Source organism: Malaclemys terrapin, chromosome 1 (genome assembly GCF_027887155.1).
Source record: "Malaclemys terrapin pileata isolate rMalTer1 chromosome 1, rMalTer1.hap1, whole genome shotgun sequence".
Lineage (NCBI taxonomy): Eukaryota > Metazoa > Chordata > Testudines > Emydidae > Malaclemys > Malaclemys terrapin.
Genome location: NC_071505.1, coordinates 244,102,899 through 244,117,078, shown reverse-complemented (window position 1 = coordinate 244,117,078; position 14,180 = coordinate 244,102,899). Strand labels below are relative to the sequence as shown.

The following is a 14,180-nucleotide window of genomic DNA, read 5'->3' as shown; positions in this document are numbered from 1 at the left end:
TGATGATTCAACCAGGTGATACTCTGAACACAAGAGTCCTCAACCATGCTTGTAGCTGTTTCCATTACTTCATACGGTCTCTATAGACATTCCAGGCTTCAGAGTGACACACCTGGTATCTTACTTCATTGCTGCCAGATGCCCACATAGTTAGACGCTTCACCAACCAGATTCCTGCTTTTATAATGCTCATATTGTATCAATTAGCTAAATAAACACTGTCTAACCAAAAGACAACTGTTTAGAAAATTATTTAGTGATTTGTAAACACAAAAGGGTGAACTCAAGAACCAATTAGAAGTATTAATTTACCTGGGAGTGTAAAACAGAGAGAAGCCTGTAGTATTCTTTGAGTTCCTGGTGTAAGGCAGCACAAAAACTCTGAGAGGGGTGGAAAAAAAAAAATCCAATAAATGCTATTTCCATTTTCACTTTTATCTATCATTTTAAAACATTGATATTAAGATTGCGTCTTTTTTCAAAACCCAAACCTAACTAAAATGTCTTCAAGAAAGCCAAATGAAGTATCATCCGGAAAGATGATATGAATGCACCAGCTGCTGCCTGTCTCTTCAGCATGCAGCTAACAGGTATATACACTGTCAGTCAGGGAACAAGAAAGTTTCTGCTGGCTGCCAACTTAATTCTACTGAGAGGGTATTGATGTCAGAATTTAGATTAAGTAATTGGGTTCTCAAATGGTTAAAAAAAAATAATATGAGCAGTACAACAGCATTATGCATATCAGTTGTATGAAGACTACAGACTTCTTGGGAGCGAGAATGGCATTTGCTGTGTTTGTGCCTAGCACAAAAGGATCTCAACTTAATTGAGGCCTCTAGGCAAGACCGCAATATAAATGTTAAATAATAAAAACGTAGAATTAAAAGACTAGTATCTAATATAAAGAAGAGGTCTGTATACCTCATGGGCAAGCCAGTACATTCTTCTGTGGTGCTTTGAAAAGAATTAATATTCCCTCTTTAGGTACTGCTTGTACATTTTGGTATTGGAAATGCGATAACCACTCGCCATTCCTCACCTGACACTGAAGAAAGGAAGACCAATAATAATGAAAAGTTTAAATGGTCTGAAAGGTGCACTCCATGATGGTATGGTCCAATTTACAAAGGCCTGACCCAAAGCTCAAAGAAGTCAATAGAATAATGGTTTTCAAACTGGGAAACGCGAGCGCTCATCAGGGGGTATGCAAGAAAAATCCTATAGTGGCGGACAACGCATTTTATTTAGTAAGACTTGGCAATCTAATCAAAGGTATATTATGTCCATATCTCAGATGGGGGTCCACAGTAGACTACATTATGTGGAAAGGGTCTACAAATTTTGAAAACCACTGCAACTGAAAGACTTTCATTGACTTAAATGAGCTTTGAGCAGTTGCAAATACAGCACTCCATCAGAAACAAACGCACCACAGACCATTTGGTCATCTTCTTCCAAGGCGGCCTATATTGCTAGAGTATAACCAAAAAAATAACTGAACTACAGTTTTGATTAAATATTTTTCTAAAGGCAGTTGAAAACATTTTGCCAGAAATAATTTTATTATTTGGGTGGAAATTGATCTAGGAGTGGATATGAAATATCATTCTCCATTATTACTATTTATTAATTCTGTTAACCTGGCACAGTAGGCTAAAAAGACTAATTTAATTTTCAAAAGTTGATTACCATTTTTGAACTGTGACAGAAATGTGTGTTGCTTTTTAATCTATTTCAAGTAACAAATGATTAACACTTTAGCAAAGAAGTTTAGCTATTTCATAATCAAAGTAAATCAGCAATTTTGATATCTGCCTTCACAAATTTTACTGAAAACAGTCCATGTCAGTATATTTACATAAAGAAGTCTGCTACATCATATACAGCTAAATTAATTTTTTTACTCCCTACCCCTAAAACCAAGTGAAGCAAATCCAAAGTAAAAAACTGGAGCTAACAGTACTCTGTAAAAGTAAACTAACTATTTGCTACCTTAGATGTAGCCCAGTGAATAATGATTACTGACAGAAGGAAGAGAAATCCCAATTTTCCTTCCATAAATTTAAGTCCCTTATCAAAGGGATCATCTTTTTTCCAGATTAAGAAAAAAGTGACCAGTATTGACATTTGATCCTATCCTTTAAAGTAAGTGAAAGTGTTCCTCTCTTCAATTTGATTTTATGAGCAAGAAAGAGAAATGCAAGAGAGAATAAATTTATCCTATTCCAGAGAGGGGTCAAGAGTTATGTACAGATTGCTGAAGAATAAAAACTCCACAACATGTAACCCTACTTTCCATTTCTTCTCACTTGTTTCTTCAGCACAATTTAGTAATCTACCAAAGCAGTGCCCATTAAACTGAAGGGCAAAGTAGGGTCTATAGTAAGATAACATTCAAAGGCACTAGTTAAATGTTATTTCTCCACATTCATTATGTCAAACATTTCTAACTTCAGCATTCAAAGCATTTACAGTCATACTGGACATCAGATCATCAGTAAAATAAATGAACTTTAATAGTTCAAATTTGCACTCAGGGCCAATTGCAATTACTTGGTAAAATAAGGTTTGGGATACAAAGTATGCAATGAAAACTGGATATTATCCTAGAAGTCTGACATGGCTTACAACATGGTTTCAAAGGGAAAGTAGAACTTGTGCTCAAGAGAGGGAATTTAAAATGCTTAGCACCTCAACCCTACTTTGATATTTTCTTTGAGAATGTGTGAACATGTAAGGTAATTATATTTCACTGCTGATTATCCTGCAAAAGTAGCTACAATTAAGTAGTGTAGGTGGAAAAATAAAAGGTCAATGCGTAGTATATCTGACACGTATTGCTAATAACTGACAGGCTAGTTTCTGACCCTCATATGTCAATCAAAAAGCTGGGTTAACAGTAACATATACAGGTGGTTTAGGCTTAAAATAAATGTGTAATTTTCTGCGTGTGCTCTAAATAAGGATGAGATTTTCTGAGACAGCAAATTAAAGAAGCTTTCAACTGCACAGTATATTTGCAATAATAAGTTCTTAATGCTGAGCATGCAGCATCTGAAATTGTCAAATGAAGTCTTCAAGAATGATAAAACATGATCTTTTGCCTAGTTACTGACAGTTTAAGTAAATTATACAGCTTTATCTTCATACACTGGTGCCATAGAAGTCATACAAATGCTAGTCTCAGACACAAATCATGAATGGAAAGTTATACAGATACACTTGATGGCCTACACAGCATTCTACACAGGCCCTGAAATTTGTACTTGATATCAGAGATATAAAACATTTAGTTTACTGAAGAATTTACAGTCTCCTGTTTTGTGAAATGAAAGACTAATACCAGAGACAGTGAAAATAAGCATAAGCAGGAAACTATTCTAGGAAAGAGGTTAGGAAACCTCACCTAGAAATTGAGTTTTCACACACACACACACACACACGCCAAATAAAACATGGATGTCAGTATTAGCCTTTAGAAAATAATTCTTAATATTTTATTATATATTATTTAGAATGAAAAAAGGACAGTCAGAAGGGGACAGAATAAAAACCAATAGAAAAGTAGAAAGCACTATAGTGTCTCTACTGACCTCAAGAAAAATTAGACTGAAGGGAGGAGCACTTCACTTTCTTTGCAGATTGTTATGGCTAGAGGCAGGGACAACAACATTTCTGACGACTCAGAAGGAATAATATCCAGTTTTACAGAGGGAGCAAGTGAGAGGAAACGGGAATGCCTTAGCGGTAAATGTGGTTTTAGGTTTTACAGCAGCTGTGAAGTTACTGCAGACTATAAATCATGATGATGGAACCTATAAAAACAAAAATTGACATTCTTTTGATGTTGCATTCAAAAGAAATGGCAGCAGATAACTGGCGATTTGCATTTAGCCTCAGTAGTGCAGTATTCTATTTAATATCAATGAACGTCATCTAAAAGCTAGTCAAGAGTGTTCCCTTACACATTTTTCAGGGGAGAACGACAAAGTAAAGCAGAATCTCTCTCCTAACAATGCAAGTGGGCACACTTTAATTAGCTCAAAGATGCCACTATGCCATTCCTGGATTTTTTAATTTTTTTTTAAATATAAAAGTAAACTTAAAAAAATTTAAGTCAAGTCTATGGAGGAGGCACTCCCAACTAAGGATAGAAGGGCAAGACTGCTCCATAGGACTAGCAAGAATGAACCCTATTATGACTCAGCTGAGAGCTCCTTTACCCTACACCCAGACTTTGGCTCATAGCCAACAATGACAGTCCACACAGGAGTAAATCAAATGATACGGAAGGACATCAAGTTATGAATTCTCCAGAGTCTCCCCACCATTCTCGTATTGTATTTCTAGATCCAGCAATTCCTAAAGGAAATGAAACAAAAGTTTTGTAACCTAGCCATCTTTGTATCCAGCGTACCTGACCTACAAGCCCAAAGGCACGATCCAAGCTCCTCTGGTCTGTGTATCTTCTTATTTTATTGTGTAGCCATCCTAACTCTGCGAGTCTGCTTGTGGTATCTCTGAGCGATTTGGAGAGGCTGACCTACAAAGTTAACAAAAACAACAAAAGCTCATTAAGTCTGGATTAAAAAAAACAAAAACAAACCCTCCCTATTTCCCCAAGAATCTCTTTGCTCACCATAGAGCAAACTCATTCAGTGAATGTCATTCATCCCATACCCTGAAGAAGGGATTCTGCGGGGGTGGGGAGGGGGGAAGGAAATGCAATCACGTAATTAAAGACTATCATAATGTACACATACAAGGTGGCCGCATTAAGGGTGAACAAGCAATGTTAATTTTGGCCTAACTTCTGAATGCTTGACTTTGCAACCTCAATGTTTTTTTAAACATAGGAAATTTCATTTAAACTTACTTTTTAAAAAATGCAAACCAGAAAAAAAAAAACATCCAGAAATTCCATCATAGAGAATCCTAGGTAAGTGAGCAGCAGAGTTGGAACCTTCAGATCCACAAACCTCTAGGGCCTTGTCTACACTACGAGAGTAGTTCGATTTTACTTAAATCGAATTTTTGGAATCGATATTGCAAAGTCGAACGTGTGTGTCCACACTAAGGACAGTAATTCGACTTTGTGAGTCCACACTAACGGGGAAAGCGTCGACATTGGAAGTGGTGCACTGTGGTCAGCTATCCCACAGTTCCCGGAGTCCCCGCTGCCCATTGGAATTCTGGGTGGAGCCGCAAATGCCTTCTGGGTAAAAAAAAGGTGTCCAGGGTGCTTTTGGGTAACTGTCGTCATCCGTCCATCACTCCCGCCCTCCCTCCCTGAAAGCGCCGGCGGGAAATCAGTTCGCGCACTTTTCTAGTCAGTGACAGCACGGACACCACAGCACTGCGAGCATGGAGCCTGCTGCAACCATCACTGCAGTTGTGGCCGCTCTCAACGCCTCGCAACTTATCATACACCTTTCCCTGAGGCAGATGCAGAAAAGTCAGGCGAGGAGGCTACGTCAACGCAGTGATGGCCTGAAGTCTGAGAGTAGCACAGACCTCTCAGAAAGCAGGGGACCCAGCGCCGAGAACATCACGGTGGCAATGGGTCATGTTGATGCCGTGGAACGGCGATTCTGGGCACGGGAAACAAGCACTGAGTGGTGGGACCGCATAGTGCTGCAGGTCTGGGATGAATCCCAGTGGCTGCGAAACTTTCGCATGCGGAAGGGAACTTTCCTGGAACTTTGTGAGTTGCTGTCCCCTGCCCTGAAGCGCAATGACACCCGGATGCGAGCAGCCCTGACTGTCCAGAAGCGAGTGGCCATAGCCCTGTGGAAGCTTGCAACGCCAGACAGCTACCGGTCAGTCGCGAACCAGTTTGGGGTGGGCAAATCTACCGTGGGGGTTGTTGTGATGCAAGTAGCCAAGGCAATCGTTGATGTACTGCTGCCAAAGGTAGTGACCCTGGGAAACGTGGAGGCGATCATAGATGGCTTCGCAGCGATGGGATTCCCAAACTGCGGTGGGGCCATAGATGGAACTCACATCCCTATCCTGGCACCGGAACACCAGGCCAGCCAGTACATTAACAGAAAGGGCTACTTTTCCATGGTGCTGCAAGCACTGGTGGACCACAGGGGACGTTTTACCAACATCTACGTGGGATGGCCGGGCAAGGTTCATGACGCTCGTGTTTTCAGGAACTCTGGTCTGTTTAGACGGCTGCAGCAAGGTATTTACTTCCCGGACCACAAAATAACTCTTGGGGATGTGGAGATGCCTATAGTCATCCTCGGGGACCCAGCCTACCCGCTAATGCCCTGGCTCATGAAGCCCTATACTGGCGCCCTGGACACTGAAAAACAACTCTTCAACTACCGGCTGAGCAAGTGCAGAATGGTGGTGGAGTGTGCTTTTGGACGTCTCAAGGGGAGATGGAGAAGCTTACTGACTCGCTGTGATCTCAGCGAAACCAATATCCCCATTGTTATTGCAGCTTGCTGTGTGCTCCACAATCTCTGTGAGAGCAAGGGGGAGACCTTTATGGCGGGGTGGGAGGTTGAGGAAAATAGCCTGGCTGCTGATTACTCACAGCCAGACAGCCGGGCGATTAGAAGAGACCAGCGGGAAGCGCTGTGCATCCGGAAGGCTTTGAAAGCAAAGTTCCTGAGTGAGCAGGGTAACCTGTGACTTTAAAGTTTGTGTATTGAGAAGCTAAACCTGCCCCCGTTTCTTTACCCAGTTAATGTTGACTATCCTATCCAGTTACATACCCCCTTCACCCCACTTCCAACACACGTTTCAAAATAAAAATAGTTCTACTTTGTTAAAGCACACCGTTTTCTTTAATACTGTATTCGCGGGAATTTTTTAAAACTGGGACGCAGACTGTGGTGCGGAGCGGGTGTACTGTAGTGGCGCGAATGCAGCTTCTAAACTCAAGGATTGACAGGCTCCGCTGCGGTGGGATGGTTGTTTCAACGGAGCCTGTCACCCCTCCTGATAGGGACTGTGTGTATGGGGTGGTCTATGTGACTTTGTGGCAGGGGGAGGACGGTTACAGATCCCCTGCTGTGTGGCTCTGTGATCCTGCCTAAGGACCGCCGCTTAAGATCTGTAACTGCCCTCCCCTGCCACAAAGTCACAGAGCAACCCACCCCCCACCACATAACATGAAAACAACCTCCCAGACTAACCAGGGTAACTAGTCACTGCATCACTGCACTGTGTATGTGCCCTGCTGCTGTGCCTGCCCCCGACTATATACCCTGCCAAAGGTGACTGTCCTGTCGAATTACCAACCCCCTATCCCCCCCTCCTCCAAAAGAACATGATGGAAACAGTAGTTAACAGAAACGTATTTTTTATTATCAACCAAACATGGAACTGGGAAAGTGAAACTTGGACGGGGGCTTGTGTCAGGCGGGAAGGAAAGAACTTGTCAAATTTTGGGGAATGAGAGCCTTCTGCTGCTCGAGCTCTCTGCAGGGGTGGAGTGAGAGTTAGCAGGGACTCTGCCGCCTCTCCTTCTGTGCACTTTGGGTGAGGGGAGTATGGGACTTGGTGGCGGGGGAGGGCGGTTAGAGATGGACTGCAGCGGGGCTCTGTCCTCCTGCCTCCGTTCCTGCAGAACATCCACAAGGCGCCGGAGCGTGTCCGTTTGCTCCCTCATTAGTCCAAGCAGGGTTTGAGTCGCCTGCTGGTCTTCCTGACGCCACCTCTCCTCCCGATCCATGTTGGCTTGGTGCATTCGGGTCAAGTTCTCCCGCCACTGGGTCTGCTGTGCTGCCTGGGCTCTGGAGCAGGCTATAAGCTCCGAGAACATGTCCTCCCGTGTCCTCTTCTTCTTATGCCTAATCCGCGCTAGCCTCTGGGAGTGTGATGACAGGCTAGGTTGTGAGACAGTCGCAGATGGGGCTGTGGGAATGGGAAAAAGGGAGTGAATTCCTCAGAAAGATAAATGTAGTTGTGAACAAAGAACATAGTCTTTCTCTGTTAACAAGACCATGCACAGCACCTATCACATGCGCACTCAGCACAAGGTCGAATTCTCGGCCTTCGCATTCAGTGCCTGGGGTCTTCTACAGCACATTTGAGAAGCCTCTCAGGAGAACGGAATTTCTGTTGCAGGCAGACATGGTAAGCCGTAGACTTGTGGCAGCTTAAAACTTTAATATTAGCAATGGCCTCATTTCACATTGAAATCAATGTCGGTCCCTGCTGCCAGCAATTCGGCAAGCAGGAAGTCTGCTCCTGTCCCACACCCTCGCGGCTGTCCCCGGGAACGATCCCTTTCGGCTGCCCCTCTCCCGCCTCCACCGCGTGGCTGCAAACCAGCGGTTACAGTTCTGTAAAGGAACGGCAAAGCAGTCCCAACACTAACATTCCCCTACCTCATTCAAAGCAGGTCATCATGAGCGACATCACCCTCATGAGGATCTCTGACAGCGAGAAAGAGAGAATGCTCCGGGAAAGCCTGCAAAGACCAGGGCCGTATGCCGCCATGCTGTGCAGAGCAATGATTCCAGAGTACTTGATAGTCTCGTGGCGTGGCAACGTGTCCTACTACGGAGGACCCAATAAGGCCGCTCTCCCCAAGAACCTAATGCAGCGGATTTCCAATTACCTCCAGGAGAGCTTCCTCGAGATGTCACAGGAGGATTTCTGCTCCATCCCCGGACATATAGACCGCATTTTACTGTAGCTGCTGTAGCAGTGACTAACCAGTAGAGCGGCTTGGGCAGGACAATCATGCAAAACCGGACATTGCTAGATTTTTTTTCAATAGTTGCACTGCCCATGACTGAACCGTTAAGCTAATCAAACTAATCATGAGAAACCCATTTTTTAAATTGTTAATATTCCTGTTCTGTTACAAATAAATGTTTAGATTTTTACAACACTTACTGGCTGATCCTTCCCCAGATTCTGTGTCCGGGGTAACGGCTGGGGAGGGTTGGTAGGGGATCTCTGTAAGGGTGATGAAGAGATCCTGGCTGTCGGGGAAATCAGCGTTGTGAGCGCTGTCGACTGCCTCGTCCTCCTCATCTCCTTCCTCATCTTCCCCGTCCGCTAACATGTCCGAGGATCCAGCCGTGGACACTATCCCATCCTCAGAGTCCACGGTCACTGGTGGGGTAGTGGTGGCGGCCGCACCGAGGATGGAATGCAGTGCCTCGTAGAAACGGGATGTCTGGGGATGGGATCCGGAGCGTCCGTTTGCCTCTTTGGTCTTCTGGTAGCCTTGTCTCAGCTCCTTGATTTTCACGCGGCACTGCGTTACATCCCGGCTGTATCCTCTCTCTGCCATGTCTTTAGAGATCTTCTCGTAGATCTTTGCATTCCGTCTTTTGGATCGCAGCTCGGAAAGCACGGACTCATCGCCCCACACAGCGATGAGATCCAAGACTTCCCGATCAGTCCATGCTGGGGCCCTCTTTCTATTCTGAGATTGCACGGCCATCACTGCTGGAGAGCTCTGCATCGTTGCCAGTGCTGCTGAGCTCGCCACGATGTCCAGACAGGAAATGAGATTCAAACTGGCCAGACAGGAAAAGGAATTCAAATTCAAATTTTCCCGGGGCTTTTCCTGTGTGGCAGTTCAGAGCATCCGAGCTCGTACTGCTGTCCAGAGCGTCAACAGAGTGGTGCACTGTGGGATAGCTCCCGGAGCTATTAGCGTCGATTTCCATCCACACCTAGCCTAATTCGACATGGCCATGTCGAATTTAGCGCTACTCCCCTCGTCGGGGAGGAGTACAGAAGTCGAATTAAAGAGACCTCTATGTCGAACTAAATACCTTCGCGGTGTGGACGGGTGCAGGGTTAATTCGATGTAACGGCGCTAACTTCGACATAAACGCCTAGTGTAGACCAGGCCTAGTACTTTGAATTAACTGAAGTTAAGCAGTACACTATTATCCTCTCTGTGGACCAGCCACTAGAAGCAGATAAGACACACACTTTGCATTTACTAGACAGCAGAGACTCAGGAATCAAGAGCTCAATTCCAAGTCCCGGATAGGGAGTGTGTTCTTAGTGATTACAGACCCTTCTACTCTGGTCTTATAGCATATACCTCCCTAGCTTGTCCCTTTCTGTCTGGCCCAGTCTTCTTCTATTTATCACTATCCTCTTTCACCCCCTCCACTAACCTGCCTCTGTCCCATCCAGGTACTCACTCTTCTGTATTTGTCAGGCTGCTTCCTCCTCCACATTGTCTGGGTACCAACAGGGGGAGCAAAGAGCACAGGAGAGATGGCCTTGTTCTCAGTTTTGCTGCTCTGTGCCACAGCAGGTGGGAGGAGCAACTGCTGGAAAAGTCCTGGTCAGTCCTGGGTTGGAACATGCTCAGTGCAGACAAAAATCTTTGGAGAATTTAGCTGCCAAATGCTAACAAGTCTCTGAGTATTTGCAAATGGCCATTTTCAGAGGCTTATAGCTCAGGCAGATCTGGTGCATTTTCATGGAAACAGCAAAAGGCATCTGACTTTAGAGCCCCTGCCCTGCGAAATTTCAAGACCCTGCTTCTAAGCGGAGAAGTGCTACAGCTTCTCTGTGAAACTGTGGTAAGACTAACATTGACAAAACACAGCATTTTCCTCTCTGCTCTCATAAATGGCTGAATAGTTTTTGTAGAAAAAAAAGTAAAATAAAAAAATTGGCCTGAGACAAAAACCCAGCATGGAAAATTTCAGCCCAAACAGCTGTAGTTTGGCAAAGTTACAGGTAACTGAGAGCAGGGTTTTATACTGCAAATTGTTTACAATACGTGGAGCTGGCAGCTTCACCCATAACCTTTAGCACAATAGATGACAAGAGCAACATATTTAGAATTCCACAAGCAAGAGCACTTGGTGAGGAGTGACCCTCAGCGATGTATGAGAGGAAAGAGCAAAACAGCTTAGTGAGATTACAGCCATGCCAACTAAGTCAAGTGTGGGACTGCACAAGCTCACTAACTGCTGAATGTAACCAACAAGCTTAACAACATTAATATGGATATTTGACTTCAGTCTATATATATATTCTAGAGTTCCGAAAGTGTGTTTTTACTCTGAAAAATTACCATGTATAACAGGCACTTTCTTACTAAATAAATCTGCTCCTGTGTATTCGGAGGCATAGCTGCGCCCCTCATGGGCAAACGCAGTTGTGTTGAATGTGCATTACCAATCAAAAAGTTGTAAGTTTTGACAAGAATGGAATCCAATTCCCTTGCTTTCTCGTGCATTAAAACTGCTTATTAATTGTATCACTAAGGGCAAATGCCAAAGACATTGGGGCTGCACAGATGTATCTGAAGGCACAATTCACCATGCAGAACTTTTACTACTGGCAATGATGCATATGAAGGGAAGAACCCAGTTTCACTCTCAGAACAGTTTGGAAATTCTAGAAAGAAGGGATTGGGGAAGTTTTCAGGCTCTGTATTCTGCAAAAGGTAAAAGGAAAGCTTTGTAAAAGCAAGCTGCTGAGAGAGATTTACCTGGATATGAAAAATCTCCCCAATTATTGTTTGGATACCTAATCATCTCATGAAAGGGCAGTTTATGAATTCCACATGTGCAGACCCCCCCCCCACCTCACCCCCCCGCAACCAAAAGAACAAAAGCCCAACATGCACACAAAACTGGGCCTGATTTTCATTTAGGTTATGGTCACTCTATACTGCTTTGGCAGCATGAAGTGGCCTCAAAGTAATTTTCACCCTCTATAAGGCTATACTACATTGCCAGAGCAGCAAAGAGTGCATGAGAATCAAACCTATTATCCTTCATTTGAATAAACACTTAAAGGCAATTGAAAGACTGTCACTGTACTCATGCTATAGGCAGCATCCACCAGCTAAAAAGTGTAGAGGGGGTTAAGGAAAGCATTTACACCCACCCAAGGGTCCACTGCTCCCCCTCCCCCACCTCTTCTCTGGCTCCTTGCCCTTACAATACAAGCATACTCTAGTCTTCTTTCAGCCTCAAAAATGTTGATCCTTCATCTCTCTGGCCTCTCCAAGTTTGGCTCCATCTTTAGTCTTCATTTCTAAACTCATTAGATGCACCATTTAAAACCACTGTCTTGTGGTCCTCTCCTCCAGCTCCACCACAGAACACCCCCAACCCATATCTGGCTTCCAGTCTGCTTCACTGAAACTGCTGTCACCAGACCCTTAGGGCCACTATTCCATCCTATTTCTCCTTGACCTTTCTGCTGCTTTTAATACAGTTATACTCCCCTTTCATGGCATCTTGTCTTCAACAACTCTGACCGCTCTTGGTTCCCCTCTTACTTCTTTGGAGATTCAGTGTATTTTAAATGGGTAATTCTACTATATTCCTGCTTTCCTAAAGTTCAGTTTATGGCCCCTCCTCCTCCTCTTTTACTTAGATGAGCTCATCAGATCACGTAGATTCAACTACTCTCTTTATAATGGCAACTTACAGACTAGTTTTCCCACTCCTGACCTTTCCCACATCTCAGCCTGTCTAGAGGCTGTTTGGATAGACCACCAGTAACAGGATCAAAAATTAACTCTTTAGACCCATACCTGCTCCAGCTCTATCTTCTAACACTGCTGACAATACCACTATACCCAACTCCCCAGCACATGAATCTTATTCCCATCTCTCGAGCCTTGCCATCATGGCCATATCCATATCTTGCCATTTCTCCCATAACACTTAAGATTTTTTTTCCCCTTGCTATACACACAGCTAGAAATCTTGTCGAGGCCCTCATTTCCTTAGGTGAGCAGCAGACACCACCGATTTAGTCGGCTTAATGTACCCTCTCTACACAGGCACGTCATACATCATTTGAAAGCTTATTATGTCTACTTTAAGATGAGGTATGATGTGGAGCTGTCAAGCAGTGCTGTTACCATAAAAATAGGGATAAAAAACGACATCAACACTTTCAAATGACCATGTTAAAATTATGTGCATTCATTTCTGTTAGTTTAATGACTATTTATAATTTGGAGAGACCAAATTAGATTTTTTTTTTTAAACCTCAAAGCATCACAACATCATACATATTAAATTTGCACAAGTATCATTAAAATATAATAGCACTAGTGACATTTCTAGTCAACATTATCATCATCTTGGTAATCATTAAGATCTCTGCCAAGACTACAAGGATTATCAGTCTTCATTGCCATGGCATGAACACAGTTCTGTACAGGGAAGATTGTTCTGACTACAAACATAGTTGATTGTGCAGCAACCCCCACTGGTACAAGCCCGAATAAGTTTTGTAGAAGCTCAGGTGCCATTGGGCCCTTGAAGAACAGAAGTAGTAGTTCATCATCCACATTTTTCTATCTATGTCGCAATGGTGATCCAATGTCTGGCGAGAAGACATCCGAATTTTTGTTTGCAAAGATGCCTCTTTTGACATGCTCTTCAAAACTGTCTCACACGGTGGGAGTTTGGCCAGTGACCTGTCCTTTTTGATAGCTACACATTGAGACACAAGCAATTCAAGTTTCTGTCCTTTTCTTTCTTGGCCTGGTCATACAACACTGCTACCAACTTCCTTGCTGCAGAAATTGTGCCTTGTCAATCATTCACTCCCAGTTTAGCAAGATCTCTTAAGCGGAAAGCTCCTTATGTTTGTGTTTAATGTTGTCAAATCCCCCTCCCTGCCCCATACCTATAAGGATGACAGAGTCACACCCCATTAGTGCATGTACAGCAGAAAGTATCTTGCACAAGACAGGAGTGAGTGTGTCACAAATTGCATGCACAGGTATAAAGCCATGCTTGTTAGTTGTGCTGGTAATGGTGCCCGAAAGTAGTGAACAGCAAGGACCAAAATATCTGTATCAGGTGACCTAATTACTATGGTTCCTTTCACACCATAAGAAAAAAAAAAGCCAATTGGCACGTGCAGCAGGCAGAAGCACACTGGTGTCTGCTTCTTCTTGAGCAATATACAAGCTCTGGGCTTCTTCAACATTTCTACTGGTGATGGACTTTGTTGCTTCACCATTAGAAAAGCCTCCGGCAAGAAGGAGTGTTTGTGCTGGGTGTCCTCCTACACTCAGGTGCATTTTGAACGATAAATTCAGAGGAATGTTACAAGTGGACTGCTAACTGGACACCACATTTAGAAACTTTCTATGGAGGTACAGGGCTTCCAGCCATCACCTGGTATTTCTTGCATCCAACTTTAGATTTTGTCTAGCACTGTCTGTCTTTCTGCAGTTCACAGATACT

At 43.7% G+C, this 14,180-nt stretch overlaps 1 protein-coding gene across 2 annotated transcripts in view; it reads right to left on the bottom strand.

Annotated features, from left to right (window-relative positions):
- Window positions 1-14,180, bottom strand: part of TUBGCP3 (tubulin gamma complex associated protein 3) — a 118,546-nt gene that overhangs the window by 69,335 nt on the left and 35,031 nt on the right. For both annotated transcript variants that reach the window (XM_054011246.1, XM_054011254.1), the window contains exons 8-9: window positions 4,421-4,546; window positions 313-381 (exon numbers count right to left, since the gene is read on the bottom strand). In XM_054011246.1, the coding sequence (XP_053867221.1) occupies window positions 313-381; window positions 4,421-4,546 (195 nt within the window). The remainder of the gene's footprint in view (window positions 1-312; window positions 382-4,420; window positions 4,547-14,180) is intronic.